General features: G+C 34.4%; 4 protein-coding genes across 6 annotated transcripts in view; 1 reads left to right on the top strand and 3 right to left on the bottom strand.

Annotated features, from left to right (window-relative positions):
- Window positions 1-2,087: 2,087 nt before the first annotated feature.
- Window positions 2,088-6,999, bottom strand: LOC107069744 (uncharacterized). Its single transcript, XM_015327299.2, has 3 exons — window positions 4,087-6,999; window positions 3,127-3,298; window positions 2,088-2,518 (listed from the first exon to the last, which is right to left on the bottom strand). The coding sequence occupies exons 1-3, from the start codon at window positions 4,259-4,261 to the stop codon at window positions 2,365-2,367; spliced, it is 501 nt and encodes a 166-aa protein (XP_015182785.2). The 5' UTR covers window positions 4,262-6,999; the 3' UTR covers window positions 2,088-2,364.
- Window positions 7,000-7,060: 61 nt separating this feature from the next.
- On the bottom strand, window positions 7,061-11,841 carry LOC107069680 (uncharacterized). The gene is made up of 3 exons (XM_015327183.2): window positions 10,541-11,841; window positions 9,712-9,886; window positions 7,061-9,284 (listed from the first exon to the last, which is right to left on the bottom strand). The coding sequence occupies exons 1-3, from the start codon at window positions 10,694-10,696 to the stop codon at window positions 8,977-8,979; spliced, it is 639 nt and encodes a 212-aa protein (XP_015182669.2). The 5' UTR covers window positions 10,697-11,841; the 3' UTR covers window positions 7,061-8,976.
- On the top strand, window positions 11,447-15,218 carry LOC149032495 (uncharacterized). Its single transcript, XM_089172760.1, has 5 exons — window positions 11,447-11,517; window positions 11,637-11,775; window positions 12,377-12,594; window positions 13,389-13,496; window positions 15,079-15,218. The coding sequence occupies exons 1-5, from the start codon at window positions 11,447-11,449 to the stop codon at window positions 15,212-15,214; spliced, it is 672 nt and encodes a 223-aa protein (XP_089028886.1). The 3' UTR covers window positions 15,215-15,218.
- Window positions 15,219-15,755: 537 nt separating this feature from the next.
- LOC107069730 (uncharacterized) overlaps window positions 15,756-19,142 on the bottom strand; it is a 17,462-nt gene continuing 14,075 nt past the window's right edge. For all 3 annotated transcript variants that reach the window (XM_015327275.2, XM_015327276.2, XM_089172792.1), the window contains exons 3-5: window positions 18,503-18,723; window positions 16,382-16,492; window positions 15,756-16,226 (exon numbers count right to left, since the gene is read on the bottom strand). In XM_015327275.2, coding sequence (XP_015182761.2) covers window positions 16,079-16,226; window positions 16,382-16,492; window positions 18,503-18,723 — 480 coding nt within the window. In that variant the 3' untranslated portion in view covers window positions 15,756-16,078. The remainder of the gene's footprint in view (window positions 16,227-16,381; window positions 16,493-18,502; window positions 18,724-19,142) is intronic.

Below are 19,142 nucleotides of genomic sequence, written 5' to 3'. Positions count from 1 at the left end.
GAGAGGTAGGGTGCCCACAAAGATTTGTTGAAGAGAGGACGACATTTCATAGGGTCCAAGGTCTCCAGAATTTAAGGATACGAGTAATAGTAGTAGTAGTAGTAGTAGTAGTAGTAGTAGTATAGTAGGAGCGAGAAGAGATATGAACTGGATGGACATCGAAGATCGTAAGCTCAGTTCACGTGTATATCCTGATGCGTGGAATGTGATTTCGCCATGGAATTGAATTACAACCTTCAAACGACCCAATAAAATTCCACCCTCTAGAATCATCCTCTTTCTCTCTTTTTCGCACATACACACAGACACACAGAGACACATACTCTAACTTAAAGTACAACAACCTTGTTGGTTCTATGACATTCGTGGGATTCACTCGTATATTTTTTCTTCTACATTTTTACGACACCCAAGTAAGTACGACTTATCGATCGTCCATAAATGAAAGCGTCTATTCGTAAAAACTACGAGAATACGATAAAATTTATTTCGTTAAAAAAATAGTCAGTAAAAGAAAGACAATTCTTTGTTTTACACGTTCTATGTATCGCTATAGAATTAAGGAGGTATTCTATAGAGTATGGTTAATCAAAAGAATTCATTGTTTTATTTTCCGTATTCTTATAGTTTAGGGTTTTCAACATGATTTCTTAACATTTCTAAGTGAAATTATTGAAAACAAATGTCTATTTAGTTTGTTTAAAGAAAAAAAATGAAAGCAAGTGAATTTTCATCGAGTTAGTTTCAGCAATTGGAAATAGTAATCATAGGATGGACAACTATAATACTAAAGTGAAGTTTTCGATTGTCGCGAAGTGATTGCCGTCATGATTGAGGTTGTCGAACATAGACGAGTAAAATCGACGGATGTCGAGAAACGATCGATTGCATGTCGAAAACGTAACGAAAAACCATTAGGCATCGTGGGCTCTTTTCATTCGTCAGGACGAAATAAGCGATATCAACGTTGACGAGCCACAAATCGTCTTTCTTTTCGATCTCGATATTTACTATTCCAAAGAAATTTCCAATAACAAAATATATCAACTAAATGTAGGTATATCTATCAATTTCACATTTCACTATAAAATCATATTTTTTTTATTTTTTTTTATTTTTTTTTTTTTTTAATATCAAACCTTTGAGATATTGTAATAACTTTACGTACTATAGGTTGTAAAGAATATTAATATAAAAAATGAAGAATAGAAAGAAAAAAAAAAGAAGAAAAATAAGGGTAAAAGCTGATATCGTCTCGAAAGCGGCAGTTTGTCACATCGGCGTATATTAATAAAGATAACAAATAAAAAAGAACAAGAGATAGGATGATACGTTAACAAAGGTCAAAGGTTTCTACATCGACAAGGATGTAACGAACCGATATAACGAAGTCAAATCGTATATTGTCGTCCGTTGTTAATTACCATGAATGGGTTTGTCCTAGAAACTGGTCCTCGGTCATCCTGGTAACCCTTTCCTCTATAAATCCCCCTCTTCCCTCTCCTCTCTCCTCTCTCTCTCTCTCTCTCGTTCTATTCCCTTATTCATTTCAACAAGGAGTATTTTCTCTTTACGCGCACCTGTTATCGAAAGAAAGACTGCCAATAACGTGCCGATAACTGCGTCACGTTCTGTTTCGAACGCCCGTTATAACCTTTCTTCCCTTTTTTTCACTACCCTTTTTATCCCTCTCTTCTCTCTTGTTTTTCTTTCTTTTTCATCTTCCGATTCTCTTCTTCTATTTTATCACACTTTCTTCTTTCTTTTTTAACGTTATTCACCTCTTTTATTTTCATCGTCTCCTTTATATATTTCTAATATCAGTGGCGGCGATGGTGGAGAAACGATATCGCACCAACGAAACTCATAAATTATATTTTGGTTTCGGTTCACAGCCATGCGTATTTTCACGTGTCTTACACACCAATGTAATAGACAAGGTACACCTGTAGCAATAGTAGTAGTAGTAGTAGTAATAATAATAAAAAAAGTATACTAGTAGTAATAGCAGACCAAGCACCATGTCGGCACCATCTTTTCTTGAAACTTTCATTTCACTTGACAATACTAGAACGGCCAGAAATTACCTCGAAATTTATCGACTTTGTAATATTCTTTATTATATAGGATACAAATTGAGCGCATTTTTATAGAAATAAGAAATCTTGAAATCGATGAGATTAAATATACAAATAATTGGTTACACTTAGAAATGTTTTTCTGACGAGTATTCGTTAATTTGTCGAGATTCGAGTTAACTTTATTAATCGTGGTCCGAAAGACGAACTATTTTGAACGTACGTACGATGCAAATAATATATAACAGCGATGCATACTTCGAAACGACAACTTTTAAGCGATAAATTATTCTCGAATCTCGCTAAAGTATTCGAGCAGACTTTCCGGACATTCGGGAAATATACTCTGACACCGGCCGGGATTTTGTCGACCTGCCAATTCCGCACCGTGATATTCCTGATCAGCGTACGATCTAAACGTATCCGACGTTGTTGAGGGTCTGCAACAAAATACAAAAGAGAATATCCATCCCCCCTTCCATCTTTATTCTATAATATAGGATAGCAAATTTCATGCACCAAATTCATTGCTACGCCTAATAAAATATGACCGAAAATTCTTTATGATATCCTAATTAATGATTCATTTTATTTAACATAAATATGAACGATTTGAACTGAAGAACATGAGTAAAACTATGAAATACGAGTATCAAGAGACTAATCGATCGAAAGTAAAGTCAAGAAATAATTATCTTTGGCGCAATACTCTACACCAATGCACGTTTCGTTTATTTGGACAAACAAAGCTCTCTCTTTCTACGAATATTTTCAACCAATGAACAGCTGCAATGATTTGTCACGTACGGAACGCGTTGTGAAATTAATCCAATGAACAACATCAACGTCATCAATGTCGTTACAAGTCTCTACTGTTAGAAATAATCCAATTGATTTCGATCGGAAAACGAAATGACGATGATGATGATGATATTTGATAACAGATTTGGGAAGCTCGAAAATGAGGATAAATAATAAAAGAGTAATTAAATTAACTAATTAAATGACAATAAAAAAATAAATGGAAAAAAATGGAAATAATACTCACGTTAATAATAAATGGAAAAGTTGTCCAGCTAATCCATAAATTTGATTAAATGGTACATCAGCAACATCGCAAATCATTCTCAAAAGACAGGCCTTACCATAACTGGAATTTGGTAAGATCGATTGTAGGATCTCGTATAGTTCCCACCTGGATGTTGTAGTATCCGTTGACTCTAACCGAATGGAAGATGGATAACAATGAAATAGAGAAGGCTCGGAAAAGAGAGTTAGAAAAAGAAAATAAGCCGGAAAAATAGGATTCTAAAGGAAGCGTATTCTTTCACAAAAGAAGGAGAAAGAAGTAGAAGAAGAAGTAGAAGAAGAAGTAGAAGAAGAAAACGAGGATGAGGAAAGGCTTTCGTCCATTGTGATACGAGCCTGATACGTTCTGAGGGGTAGTAAGGTATATGCAACAAAAGTGGCCTTATTAATATGTAAAGGAAGAGAATCTTCGTCTTATCCCTCGAGCACTAAGTCTTCTATCTTTCTCTTTCTATTTATCTCTTATTCTTTCTCTCATCCACACACATACTTCCTTACTTAGCCATTTATACACGTATCCACACACACACACACACACACACAGAGAAACTATATCCGTAAGATTTGTTCTCTTTCTTTCACTTTCCCATCCCGATCCTCTTGGATACCCCGGTCGGATTTCAAAGCGGGGACAGGGATTAAAGTAAGTAAAATTTCCAAAGCGAAACGGCAATCTCTATTACCGCAATGTTCTTAGCTTTAATAAATAATGCATGATACGTAAGAAGTCCAACTCGATTTGATCGATAACAAATATATCAAATATATGAATATAAAGAATATATCTTACGAAGAATCAAATAAATATTCGTAATAGTACTTTCGTTTTTTCATCCGAGTAGTTTAAAATGATAAACTAATTCGATAATTGAAATAACGACTTAAGAAGAAAATATATAAGATTTGGATGTAAGCTTACGAAGAATATTCGACGTTGATCTGACAAATTCATTGTTCCTTTCCTTGACGGAATCGTCATGGTCGATCGATCTGTCATATCGTACGAATGGATCCGTCAAGTAGGAGGAGTTATAGGGCAGGACGTAATTAAATTTCATCACATATCCGATAATCATGCTTACGTCGACCTCCATGGGTAAACCGAGCCCGAGGATTAGCTGAAACGGTTTTCAAACATGAGCAGGTGTCATCGATCGTTTATCACGTTTGTATTCGAGTTTACTAGACTGCTGCTGCTGCTGCTGCTGCTGCTGCTGCTAGGAGAAAAAAGAAGGCTTGTTTTATGATAAAAAAAAAAAAAAAAAAAAAATGCGATGTGACAAATATAAAAGAATAAAAAAATAGAAGAACAAAATTCGAACTACCTGAAGAAAATCAATTAATCAACTTATGATTAATAAAATAATACCTGAACTTTAGTCGGTGCATAGGAACCAGGTGGTGGATAAACTAAAGATCTTTTGTCTTGTTGACAATTGGAGGAATGATAGAAAATAAAAAGGGTATGACAAATAGATAAAACTGTTGTGAAAGAAAATGATTGAAATAAAGATCGCATTTTCTCTGAGTCGGTCTGAACGCGTCGGTGAGACTGAAGAAAATAATAAGAAAAGCTTGAAGTTATCCTCGTAAAATTGTACTCGCTAATAACGGCATTTAGTCCAGCGACCGTGGGGGTTAAACGGCTAATGAACCGTCTTTGTCGAGAGACGAGATCGTTCAACGAGCAACCGATAGGATAAACCACCACTGTTCTCGAGTCTCTCTATCGATTATTCTATGTGTATGGGTATATACGATGTTATGTATGAATGTACTCGTATATATAACAGTGAACTGGCAGCTCGTCGATATCGATATCAAATGACATTAAAGTTATACGAACTGGTATTAAAATCGATTCGATGCCTAATCGGCCACTGACGACGTGTCACGTAAAATGTCATTAATAATAACCGACACAAGTAAGCAAGCAAGCAAGCAAGCAAGCAACCAAATGTGCTTGCATTCCTATAGCATTTGATTTGATTTTCAAATGCATATTACTACGTGTAACTCGTTTCAAATAAAATTTGTCAAAATTTCGTTATATTTTTCTTTTGTTCATTCAATGTACTCAAAATAATACGTGATATTATTCAAATAGATTTACGGTTTTTTATGCTTAGATTTATATTGGTATTATTTTATTTCTATCCAGTTTAAAGAAGCAAGATTAATATTAAACGATCCATCCCCATTCACTTTTTTTCATCCTTAAAAACGTTACTCCAAAGTATCTTAAAATCCAGAATATAAATTATTGACTCACCTACTCGAAGGAAATAAACCTCTAAATGATTAATATACATTACTAACACGTTAGATCGTATTATGTTGTATGAATATTCAAGGCTATTCAAAATGTGAATTATATTTTATCGAATTTTATCGAATTTTATCGAATTTTATCGAATTTTATCAAATTTCCACACACAACAACGATAGAGTGCATCTAAAGCGTGTCTATCTATCTATTTATTTATCTATGTAAATCGTATTGACAATGACGTACTCTGACCTATATAATATCTTGGATAATACGTGGATCACGTTTAGGTAGAAACCTGCAGCAAAAAGCTGTCTCTGAGTTCAATGGCCCATATTCAAGCTGCGCATTCTTTATGAACGAGCTGGTCCGACCTACATAAATTCACCGAACTAGCCGACGACGAACACCCATAAAAAACTGTTTTGCCTCGACGTTCTTGCCATTAATCCTATCCTATACGAGCATCCCTCATCTCTGCGATACTACAAAAGTAACACTTGAACAAAAAATAAATAAATACGAACAACAAAATGTTATTATAATAATAATAATAATAAAAATAAAAAGAAGAATATTTAGGCGATAAACAATTTCACGGTTTTTTGAACAATCGATCTCTCTTTCATTCTTCCGTGTTTTTTTATTCCTACACAAAGCATACTATTTATTATTTCTTATTCTACTCTTTTCCATACTCGAAAATAAAAAATCAAATAAAAATGAATATTATTAAACCATAATAATAGATATTTATGTTATTTTTTTCGTTCTCTACTCTGACGATCCAATTTTCTTCCTTTTCAACACGAAAGAAAATATTAGGATCGTATGCAATATATGCTATGAGATATCAAGAGACAAGAGACTAAGAGCGATGTCCTGTCGGGTGATAGATCCATGTTTGCATTACGGATTGGTAGGAAAATTTTGCCGATGCAGAAACCTCAATAGAATAATATCTGCATTCGGATAATTGAATCGTGCGGCTTGTCGCGCATCGTTGACCTAAATTCTACTTCACCAAACTTGGATGAGAGTAACAGATAGACGGATAGACAGATTCTAGTTTTTGGCGAGCACATGTGCATGTGCTCGTTTATTCGTTTAATATTCCTGTGTGTGTGTGTGTGTGTGTGTTCTTTTTTTGACAAAATATTATTCGATATTAGTGTCAGAAGGAAAGACTTTTTCATGAAAGAATGTTTCCAACTGGAGACGAAAAAAAAATCATGTAAAATCCTTCGATCTTTCTTCTTTCTCTCTTGTTTTTTTTCTTTTTTTTTTTTTTTCTTCTACCGACCACAAGTCGAAGAAGAAAAGAAAACTTGGTGCCTATCGCGCTAACATCGAACAGGAAAAGAAGGGACTTCTCGTAAAACGCGAGAGCCCCTTCTGCATAATTTATAAGGAAAACTTTGTAAAAGATGGTACAGAGAAATTGCCAAGTATGCAAACGCGGTGCTTCGTCTTCCACCTGTTCGTTTCGCAATCTCCGAAACTTCCTTCTCTGTTCGGATCGTCTTGTTAAAGCTGATATTTTTTCTCAACCTTCTTTACTCGCCCATTTCCCCCCCCCCCTCATCCTCCTCCTCCTCCCTTCCCTTTAGTTGTCTGGCTTTAACGCATTTCTATGGGATGAATCGTTCAACACAAAAGAAACTATCTCTCTCCCTCTCCCTCTCCCTCTTTCTCTTTCTCTTTTTTTAACTTTAAATCTGAGCAAGTATTTTGTAAATAAAAATTACTTTATGAAGTACCTGTAAATATAATGTACATACATAATTCATCGTGACATAGCGTTAATCTATGGGTGAAATAAAAAAGAAAGAGTGCGACACCTTTGCTGAAACGCAACAAATGTACAAACTTTAGATATTTAAGTTAACACGAATCAACTATACTTTATATAAAATAAAATAAAATAAAAAAAAAAAAGTATATATTCTTAAGATTTGTTGTTTTTTTTGTTTTTTGTTCATTTCCTTGAACACGGAATAAAAGTAAACTATTACATCGTAAAACGATTCCATGCTAGTCGAGTGTTCAACACTTGGAATCTCGCAAGTAAATCGTATTTCTCCTATCGCGAACTCGAAACGATCTGACTCGAAACTCCTTTTCGTTTTCTTCTTTTCCTTTTTCTCATGTATTCGTAGAGATCCCATAGGGAAAAGAAGTTTCGCTTTTTCCGTAATCACCTTTTGGTAAACGCGTCTTGTCGTTACCCTATCTCTATATTTCGCAGATCACCGAGTATATCTTTTCATTTTTTTCTTCTTTCCTTCTATATTTGAATTCTATGTTGAATGAAGATAGAAAAAAACGTAAATAAAAATGAAATGAAGTCCAGTGGTACCATGGGCTCGAGTGAATCTAAAGACGAGTTATTAACAAAAATAAGAAACTATAGATGAGTTTCTTATCGCGAAACTGATGAAATTTGATTATACGACGAACAACACTGACTCTAATTCGCGTTTGGTTTTAACTTGGCCGATCACGTATTCTACAACTAATTTAACAACTGCCTTACACACAAGTGTTGTCAGTTGAAACAAACAATTTTAAATCTTCACTGATGCACTGATGCACTGATGCACTAACTTTAATACGCGAACAGGCTGTAAGACTGTTTTTAGATAAAAATACAACTTTGAACAAACTCTAATACAATTATTGCATACAACACTTCTCGTATATTGCTTATACGCCTCATTTTCGTTCATGTTATCTCGTTGAAGGGGAAAGAAGACGAATACGAGGTACGTTACTACGTAACCTTGGTAGAGGAGACCTTGGAAGTGTCGAACGTTTATTTTATTGTAATTATTTGATAGCTTCTGTGCAGTTATGACTGATATAAGAATAGATCAAATATTCAAATATATTGAATTCACATTTGGTGACGAACATTTCAAAGCTTTTATTTAATCTCTCTTTCTCTCTTGATTTTGGTATTTTATTGGCCTGACAAACGTTTTCATGATCCAATTGGAATCAAATAATCTATTGCACCCTGTTAACCATTTGAAATAAAGGACAAGTTATATTCACGAATACACTCACGTGTACACTCACGCATACATTTCCTATTTAATAACATTATTTTCAATTTGTAGTAACGTTCATTCGATAAAGCGTCGATATTCGAACTATGTTACATAGAATTATTAGTCTTAATTAAGCATATTAGTCTACACTAGGAAGGATTAAATGACTTTCAATGAACTCACCAACTGATCGCTTCTAATTGATTTACTATCAATCGTCAAATTGTGTTGTTAGAATATCAGTACATATAGGAAATAATGAAATTATATATTTAACTATTTGACGATGCAAATACTGCTAAATACTGTTAAATACTGCTAAATATGAATTTTTCTCGATAAATATAATGATAATGATAAATGATCATTCGCATAGAGAGCAGATATAAAAATGTAAGAAAATAAAAAGAACTGGGGGAGGGGGTCGAGACACTTAAATGCAAGAAGTTTTGTCTCTCGCAATCAGGGACGTTCACGTACGAACATTTCACCCAATGGTTGTAAAATAATCTAACGGATTGTATTGGCACTCGGTATAAAAGTATCCACATTTCCCATTGGAATTTTGGCCGATAGCTTCTGCCGCGAAGTATTCGCGATCCGAGTAAATTTCGTATTCTTCAAATGTTGTCGAAGGTGTAAGAAGGACGTGCAAAAGTTCCCCTAGGAGTCCGCGTTCTTTCTCAAAGGGATTCGATGCTGATTCGCAAACGGCCCGAAGTAAACAAGCCTTACCGGATCCAAACCTTTCCATAGCTGATTCCAACATTCTGTAGAAAGTCCAACGACTCAAACCTATATTGCCACAAGGGGGAGGAAAAAAACAACATACACGTAGAAAAATACAAATAAGCAGCTTGTTAACTTGCAAGCTTGACTAACAAGTGTGAAAGAGAGAGAGAGAGAGAGAGAGAGAGAGAGAGAAAGAGAAAGTTTGTGGAGGAGATAACTATGATCAAAATTATGTTAATTTTTTCATTACATATTTTATTTAAAAAAAGAACAAATCAATTGCAAAATGGGCTTCATATGAGATATAACTCCATACATATTTGGAGAATACAAGAAAGGAAAATTAAAAGGGTGAATAATCTCACTGAAGTGGCCTGATTTATATATGAGCGCTCGAGCTCGTGGTTGCTTATTTTTCGTTCCCTACACCTCCAAACCACTCTCATCCCTTTCTTTCTCTCTCTCTCTCTCTCTCGCTCTTAGTTTTTACCTCGGTGCTCCGGTTTTTCACCCTGCGGTAGAACGTTGTCGGTGAACTTTTTAAATCGTGCGTGAGCTCTTGTGAAATCCGACGAATTGTATGGTAGATTGTAATTACACTTCAACACGTAACCAAGAGTCATAGATATATCCTCCTCCATTGGAAGACCAAGACCAAAAAGCACCTTTTTCCAAAATCAGAAATCCATTAGCGAACGATCGAACTCAATTCTTTTGTTCGTTGGTTGCTTTGGATTTTTTTCCTCTCTCTTGTTTGTTTTTTTTTTTTTTTTTTTTTTTTTTTAAATTTGACTAATAACTTATTCAAATAATGTTTGATTATTGTATTATTCAGGTAATATTTATTTAAAACAACAGAAAATAATCCGACATATTCTCGATGCGATTCATTAACTTTGATATTAAATAGAAAGAGATAGAGAGAGAAACGTTTAGCTTTCGTAGGAGTTTTAATTACTTTTGTCTCCACATCTGCTACTGCCACCATATATACTTATTCTTTACTCTAGCGATTATGAATTCGGCAACGAGCGAAGTCAAACAAGCGGACTTGTAAATCACAAAGCAACAACAACAACAACAAAATAAATAAATAAAAAATAAAGAAAGACAAGTAAAAATTTGTGTTGACGTGTACGTATATGACGAAATAGCCCTTCTAGGAAAAAGAAAATGTGTGCTGACCTTCTCTACGATTTTTTTCATGATAAAGTAAACATTGTAAGAATAATTGAAATGGTAATTAATGAAAGTAACAGAAAAGAAAAAAAAGGAACGATACGAAATATAACATTTGTAGAGATTGAAAGAAGACGAACCTGTACTTTAGTTTCGCTCTCCTTCGGATCGGGAAAGAGGAGATGCCTCTTCTCTCTTAGAAAATTCCTAGTTTTCTCGTACTCCTTTGTTTCCGATCGAGAAATTCCGGTGCAACCGGAAATGAGAAAGAGGAACCGGATGTAAAATATTCTCATCGTTTTGTTTGATCTTTAATCCACAAGACCCGAAGAAATGGGATATTAAGGAATAGAATAAAATGAAACTGGTCTTGAAGAACGATCAATGAAGATAAAGAAAAATATAATAACAAATTCTACGAAGAAGAAAGGTACACAAAAGGAATAATAATTGGAAAGAAAAAATAATTAAATTTACATTTAGGAAAAAAAGATTAAAAGCGATAAGAATAAAATAATGAAAAAGATAATAATAATTTGTAAAAATGGAGAAAGAAACAGAAAAAAAAAGTAATTGAAAATATAGTTATATTAAATTGTTAAAAAAGAAAAAAAAAAAAAAAAAGAGAAGAAAGAATTTATTCAAAGAGGAGGAAAAAATAATAAAGTTCTTAGGGAAAGAATTGGACTTGTCGCTCAAAATTCTTACGTTACACAGAGACGAATAAGGGGACGTAGAGATTATTACGTAAAGCATTTCTCGTTCGCTCCGAGTATTTGCTTTGTCTAACTGTACCCACCAACACCCAAAGAAAGAAACAGAAAGAGAAAGAGAAAGAGAAAGACAGTCGACTAGAACGAACTCGCAAAGATAACTACTTCGTTTTCGTACGCAAGTAAGTTGAAGGAAGACGTTACAGGAGTTTAAAACGAGTTAGTTGTTCCTCAAAAACGGACTCTGGTTTCCTTTACACGCACAATTAATAGTACTGCTTGTTCACACACACACACACACACACACACACACATAGACAGAGAAAGAGAAGAATGTACGAAGAAGAACGAGCATTGTGGCGATCATCCTCTTTCAACATGTGGTTACCGGTGATACGCATTTTGTGAGTTTCGCACGACTAACATTGGACGCATTTTCAAACCGGCGTCGAACATTTATTTGACTATTTCTATCAAAATAATAGGAATTTTTGTAATGATTCTTTCTACTTGGAAATTGACAAAACTCGTTTATTCGCAGATGTCTCACGTTTAATCTGTTGTTAACATGTTCGTCGTCCAAGTCGTCGAACTCGGAGATAGCCGAAACTCTTCATCGACCTATCAGGAGCTTGTCATTTCCAGAAGCTAGTTCGATGGGTGTAAGTTACCGACATGTCATCTACCATATACGATCGCAAAAAATTCGACGTTCGTTAAATGGAACAATTTTCATTACTTTTATTTTCATATTATCGAGAATAATAAAGTTCATTAGTTGACATTCAAACAATTGTAATTGACTTTTCTAAGAAAAAAAAAAAAAAATTAATTATTATTTCACAATGAAAAATATAATTTAATTATTCTTTATTTCTTAATAAAACGATAATGAATATTATAAACGTTATCAAAGATAATAAAGTCAATAAAATCGAATAAAAATTCATTGTTTGGCTGATCGAACCTCGGATCTTTTATTAGCTCGAATGAAATTCTTGATCACTGTTGAGTTTAGATTTGAAAAATGATCTCATTAGGGATGAAAAGTATAATATCTAGGAGAACGTAAGAAAATTAACGTATTGAAAACAATCGTTTCGATTTGTGAGAAATCTCGAGTGGCAAGGTACTCGCAAGCTGGAGAAATCGAGGATCGATCGTTTAGTGAGAAAAATAAAAGAAGGAAAAAGAAAAAGAAAAAGAAAAAGAAGGAGGGATTGATAACGTCTATAACGATTACAGAGATCTAATTCCTTTCAGATCTTCCTTGCTATCGCGGTACCACTCGAAGATCCCCAGAAATCGATTTCCTTGTCGTATTTCTTCGAAGCTAGCTACACTTTACCCTCCAACTTGTCGTACCTCGAACCTTGGTCTGCTAAGGCGGCTTCCGAAGTAGGAAGAAAAATAAGAAAAATAAAGAAGAGAAGCATCGACAGAACCACGATCTACCGGGTACTCGAAAGTAAATTCGAGAGGTAAGCTCCTATCGTTATAATACTTTCGAGAAGTCGACTAGGACGACGCGAATGAGAAATTTCTGCCATGTGCATAGTCTTTTCAACCACCACCACCACCACGAGTATACTCTGTCTTAGGAAATTTCCAACAAAGAAAGAAAATTCTTCACGACTAAATTTACAATGAATAATTAACGCATCTTGTAAATAAGTATCGATCGATTATAAAAAAAAACAAAAGTAAAAATGATCATTTTTTGATTCTACTCTTTGGCCGATTTTCATCGACTTTAACTCGTGTGAGCCAGCCATTCAAATTCAAAAGACGTTTCACAGGGTTGAAAGGGAGAAAGAGAGAAAGGAGCAGAGGATTGAAGTGAATTTACGGTGCACATACTCGTGAACGGCACTCGCAACGGCAAGTTCGTCAGGAGAGTTTCTCTACCAAAAGTCGTTCCTTTCTATCTTTTGCTTCCTCTTTCTCTCTCTCTCTCTCTTTTCTATCTCGATTTCGGTTTTACGAGAAAGCTCCTTCATTTGTGGAAACGACGACACGCTACTGGGATATAACGTATGTGCGAACGTGGCCCGAATTACGTATGCGAAATCCTCAGCAGTTAGAGTATGTTCAAGTCCAATGTAAATAGTACTTAGCTTGGGAAACAGTAACAACGAGTCAGAATAATTTCGTCTCGTTATCTACTTACCTTTATTTTTCTTTCAACGCTTATTTTTCTTCTATCCTTTTCCTTTTTACATTTTTTTTTGTCTTCTTCTTTCTCTCTGTCTCTCTCTCTCTCTCGACGATTTAGTTCTGGATATCTTGGAAGGGAATGCCTATTGAAGACCATATGCGAAAATTCTGAACATCCTTTAAATCACAACGGCCTCATCGGTGATATATTTCACGTCATTTTCACGTAAGTTTATTTAATATGTATTTTATATTAATAATTAATAGTCATTATAATAGTCGTTATTTCATATTTCATTATTATTTATTCAAATGAATAATTGAATATTAAATCGACTTAACAACTACCCATCGGTTAAAATAATAAAGAAACTTTTCCTTTAGAGTTGTTCCCCCTATATTAACTCGAGCGGGTATAATAATTTGATTAGGTGAAAAAGAGCGATAACTAGTACAGTTGGAACACGTTTTAACGATAAATCTTACCTCCCATTTCCGATTTTATAAACGTATTCCCCAAACTCCTTCATTATCCTGCACGTTAATGAAATCATAGTCGGAGCCGAGAAAGTTTGCTTTTTAACCGTCATCAAATTATTTTTAATAGTCAAGATGATACCCTGTTTATTTTTTTTACTTTCTCCGAGATATATTTGCATACATGTCAATAAATTAGTTAGACACACGTAAAAATAACAAAATTCGTGCGATAAGAAAATTCACCTAAAACTTATGTGAGAAAGACATCATTTGAGTTCATTTTCTTCTTCTTTTATCTTTTTTATGATAATCTTCAATTGCTTGAAATTTATTTAGAAAGGAGAAAAAATACAAGAAAACAAATGGTAAATTTTGGATCTACAATAGTACTACGTTTTAACGGAATACAAAGGAATAGTATAATTTAGTGTTTCTCAAATGCCAATAACAATCTACGAAATTCAATGGAATTATTTGTACGCTAACAAAAGAACGAATTAACGATCCCGACAAATAAAAAGCATCATTTTATTTTCTTTTCTTTTCTTTTCTTTTCTTTTTTTCATTCGTAAAATACTACGCGTGAGAAACGAACCAGAATCTAAGAGAACGAAATTCCATTAAAACCATAAATGAACGAATTAACCCCATAACTCATGGATTATACAGCAGGATCGTAGTTTTGTTTATAGCTTCGTCGATGATTTTAAATGCTCGTATTACGTCTGTTAATAAAATACATAAAATAAAAAAGTTTGAAGTTTCCTTCTTCTTTTCCTTCTTATATATATGTACATTTTTTTTTTTTTTTTTTTTTTTTTTTTGATAATATCACGGTGGTATAAATTAAAGTTAGATATATACATACGTATACATATTGTCAAAAGTAAATTTGGTTTAGCCTTCTCGCTTTTCTACTCCTTTATATTGTATCGGTTAACTTACCCATTCGTGTACTTGCAAGCGCACGAGCTCGTTTCTTCCCTTCTACATGTGTGTGTGTGTCCGCATACGCGTGGGAGTATAAGCTTTCGAGCCAGGAACGTATGAATAAAGAAAAGAGCCTGCGGCCAGGAAACTCGACGACGCATTGTCGTTGTCGTCGTTTACTCTACGAGAAACTCTTCTTCCTTTAAAATGAGAAAATAGATCGTACTGTTAAAAAAAAAAAAAAGATAATATTCTTTTTCCTTTTTTTTTTTTTTTATTTGAATAATATGCATCTGGATTTTGGATAAAAGAAAGAACAAATATTATTTCATCGTAATTAAGATTTACTGATTACTATTGTTGTCAATGAACTCTTAGAGTTGGTCGAATTGTTTTAGACCTACGACTTCGAGACATGAGGAATTGCCGGGAGATATTGTCGAGGCCGAGTTGGTTGGACGTAATGGAAGCTGCTCGAAGTATCAACCGCAATGCCCCGTGGGACTCTTCGACTTGATTGGAGTCCTCGTATGAAACTCGGCAAAACCTCAAACGAATATGTGAACAGGAGAAGGGATCATCCGACATGAGTGCTAAGGAAGGCCTGATTTCGGCTATGTAATGATGGAAAACAAAGGGAAAACAAAGGGAAAACAAAGGGAAAACTTAAATACCACGCGACAATTATTTTCTTTTATTATTCTATCTTGTTGTAAGCTTGAAAAGTCGGGGAGATTATAGTAATAAAAGAGTGAATTTTCGTTAAATATTTTTCACAATTCCAAATACGATGGATAAAAAACTTACTTGATGGATTTTAAATCAGTCCACGCAATTGGACGAATATTGGATTAGATTATCGCAGCAAATATTCTGCATTGTCGACCGGCCGAATTCATTTCCCCGTTGCTATCGAAATCACGGTTATTAAAGCTCGGCGATATCACGAGCCAGCGAACAAATCCTTCGATTAAAATCATAGACACGTATGTATACGTGGCTTTGATCGAGAAAGAGGGGCAGAGAGGTACAGGGAGAAAAGAAATTTCATCGAACCAACAATGGACGATACATATACGATAATAATTCATTGTTATAACATTTCAATTATTATATTATTATTATTATTATTATTATTACTATTATTATTATTATTATTATTATTATTGTTATTGTTATTGTTATTATTATCAGAGTTTATTATCAATAAGAACTGGGAAAAATGACATCGACGAAAAGTAGGAAAGAAAGTGCTTGGAAAAACGAGGTCTTTCCGATTTAGCAAACTTTCCTGAGTTTTCATTAGAGCTTCGAGAGCGTCGTACCAAAAGTGCTAGAGGCTAAAAAAAAAAAAAAAAAAAAAAAAGAGAGAGAGAGCGAGAGGGCAAGCTGCTACTCTCACAAATCCTGATAGGGGAGCGTTATGTAGTCGTAAATCCCATACTTGCAGGTGGAATAAATTTCAGAACATTCCCTGATACCATCGACTTTCTCAGCATCGGCGTATTCCTCGTGAAGATCGACTTCTAAACGCGATGAGGATGGTCTAGAAAAAGACAGACAAATCAAGTTTCAAAAAATATATATTTGTATGTTTAAATTAACGATAATGATTTAAGTACATCTATTACTCTTCGTCATAGACGAATAAACGAAGGAAGGAACCATAATGTCAGTGAAAGCACATTAATACACACTCACGTGAAGAGGATTCGTAAGATATCTCCAAGGACACCAGCATTGAGCTTCCAGGGCAGTCTCGTAGTTTCGCATATAGATCTGAGGAGGCACTGTCGAGCTGGATAGCCGATCCTGAAGGCACGCAACGAACGATCCATCATCCGGTTTCTCTCCTTCAACTATGTTATGAGATACATGGCGAATAGTACGAAGAAGAGACAAATGGTAAACGGTCTTCTTCGAAAAATTCCAAACTAGGAGGGTAGAAATGCATGCATATAACTACGGACTTCAAGCCCTTAAACTTTCAACTCCTCCCCCACTTCTTTTTCTTTTTCTATTAAAACTCTTGACACACACGAATGTTACTTTACTCCTAACATTTATTCTTCACTTTTATTTCCATTCTGTGTGTGTGTGTTTGCGTGTTATGTCTATTTGCGACTGACGAATGACGAGGAAATTGGATCAAGTTTGGGGAGAAAGATATACGAACGGAGTTAGTATGTTTTTGATGGAAAGATGGTAGTAAGTTACTAACTAAACTTCTTCTATCTCCCTTTTTCGGTTTTTTCTTTTATTTATTTATATACTTTTATTTGATTTACTATAAAACTCTTAATATAAGAAGAAAATTAGTTGAATATTTTTCTTGAAAAAACCAAACTAATAGACAAATAGTAGATTTTCTGTAACAATCTATGAAACGTCTAGTCGTTGTTGATCGATAAAATGACTCTCATTGAAAATAGAACATTCACTTTAGGAGACCCTTGTGATATAGTAGGTACAATTAACGTCAAAGGGATATAAACGGAAATTTCGGATGAAAAATGACTTTTGCTTGTCCCTTTTACGAATCCATCTGTGTCAGAACACAAATACACTACACAATGTATATGTAATTGAATTCTACTGTGACAAAAAAATTAACTAAATAAGATTGTTCCTCCTCGTAGCTTTGAAAGCTTGAAATTATCTCGAAATAAAATTGACAATGTTGTTTGACAATCGTTAAACATAGAATCAAATCATAGAGAATAAAATTTAATTACTCTCTCGTCAGGGTTGCGTCAGGATAGTCGATAGTCAGGAATGGCCCTTCTACGAGAACGAGGACGATTCATCTTATCAAGTTCGAAGATTGATTAACGTTACTCTTCGAGAATCTATTCGAAGCAGTCCCTGTCCTATCTCCCTAACAAGGCTCCTACCGATGAAGCGACACATTCGTGCACACTAGCCGCCTGATGAACCTCCCCTTCACCCCATAGCCCTGCTTCTATACATATACGCGTATGCGTGTATGCGTGTATGCGTGTATGCGTGTATTCATGTATGTATGAAACCTATCTTGTTCCACGACAGATGCAAGACATTTAAATTGAATTTGGCAAGTAAGAGAAATTTGCATAGTGACGTTACATCATCAGTTGGTGGTGAGTCGAATCAAGATCTTCGTCGTAAAGGTCGACGGTATCAGAGATATTAAAGGACTTTGTCATTTCTATGAAAAAGAAGATGAAAAGAGGAATGTAAAAACTTTATTAAACTCCTTTCAATATTCCGTCAACTTCGTCCGGACGGACAACTTGTAAAACTTACTCGTGCGTATTCACAAGATTTTTCATTCCAATTGTCAATATGGTTATATAACATTTTTTCTAACAATGGAAATAATAATGATCTTATTAGATTTGTTAAATATTCTTAGAATTGAATTGACTAGATCGACAAGTGTAAGTCACGCGTAGAATAAACAAAAGCTCATTTAAAAATATTTTTAAACAGCCGAATCTCTCTAATATGTTATCTGTGTATACATAAAAATGTATATACACTTTTTTAGTATAAATTGTCAAAGAGGATAAATGTTGAAATCTTTTAAAGCGAAAGAGATTAATCGTTTAAACTCGGTCGAAAGTTAAAACGACGAATACGAGAGTTGCGATCCTGGTTGATGATAAAAACAAAATTTACATCCTAAGTGGATGCTTTAGAAAATTAGTGTTCCTTCGTAAGGATGGTTTATCGCGAGAACGAAATATAACAGACTATCCAAAGCTTATCTTACTCAAAAGGACCTATTTAATCTGTATTTTAAACGCCAGATTACACGGAGTAATCGTTTATAATACTAACGATTTAAATTTTGATTCCAGCATTGAGTAAACCGTGCTACGATCTATGCTCCTCCTTTTCCTTTTTTTTCTTTCATTTGGATTTTCTTCCTCTTTGACGTCGTCTAATAAGTTTGTGTCTTCCTTAGTCGGCAACTTATAATTTGCTTCGAAGAAAAATGCAACCGACATTGAGTAAGTTGTAATTGGATCGTCCAATGGTATTGCAAGGGCAAAAAATATCTGAAAATACAAGAAAATTCTCTCTCTTAGATATTTTTTTTTATTGAATTATTAGATTCTTGAGCGAACCTTAGATAGAAGCAGGGTTATCCCGAGTGTCTATTTTAAAAAGAAGTAACCTGTTATGTAGGCGTACCATGTAAAAGCCCCGTTCATATTCATCCACAAGTTATTGCTGTTAACCGATATTGCCATCGAACAATCGGATGGCAATAACCAGAGAAAGCGGAGCTCGAGAAGGGTTAGTTAACTCCTTTACTTGTTGCTTTCTCGACATTAATGAGGGATACCCAAAAAAGCAATCCTTATACTACCCTTATATCAGTAACTATCAACCCTTACTATTTCTTCGCTACTTCTGTCATGTCACAAATGTGCGGATAGAACAAATAAAAGAATCAAAGGAAGATGTTTGATTG

This window comes from Polistes dominula, unplaced genomic scaffold, assembly GCF_049000335.1.
Source record: "Polistes dominula isolate Pdom_NZ unplaced genomic scaffold, Pdom_raw_medaka contig_23, whole genome shotgun sequence".
In the NCBI taxonomy this organism is placed as follows: domain Eukaryota; kingdom Metazoa; phylum Arthropoda; class Insecta; order Hymenoptera; family Vespidae; genus Polistes; species Polistes dominula.
The sequence above is the reverse complement of the archived record's forward strand: the minus strand, read 5'-3'. Positions and strand labels throughout refer to the sequence as shown.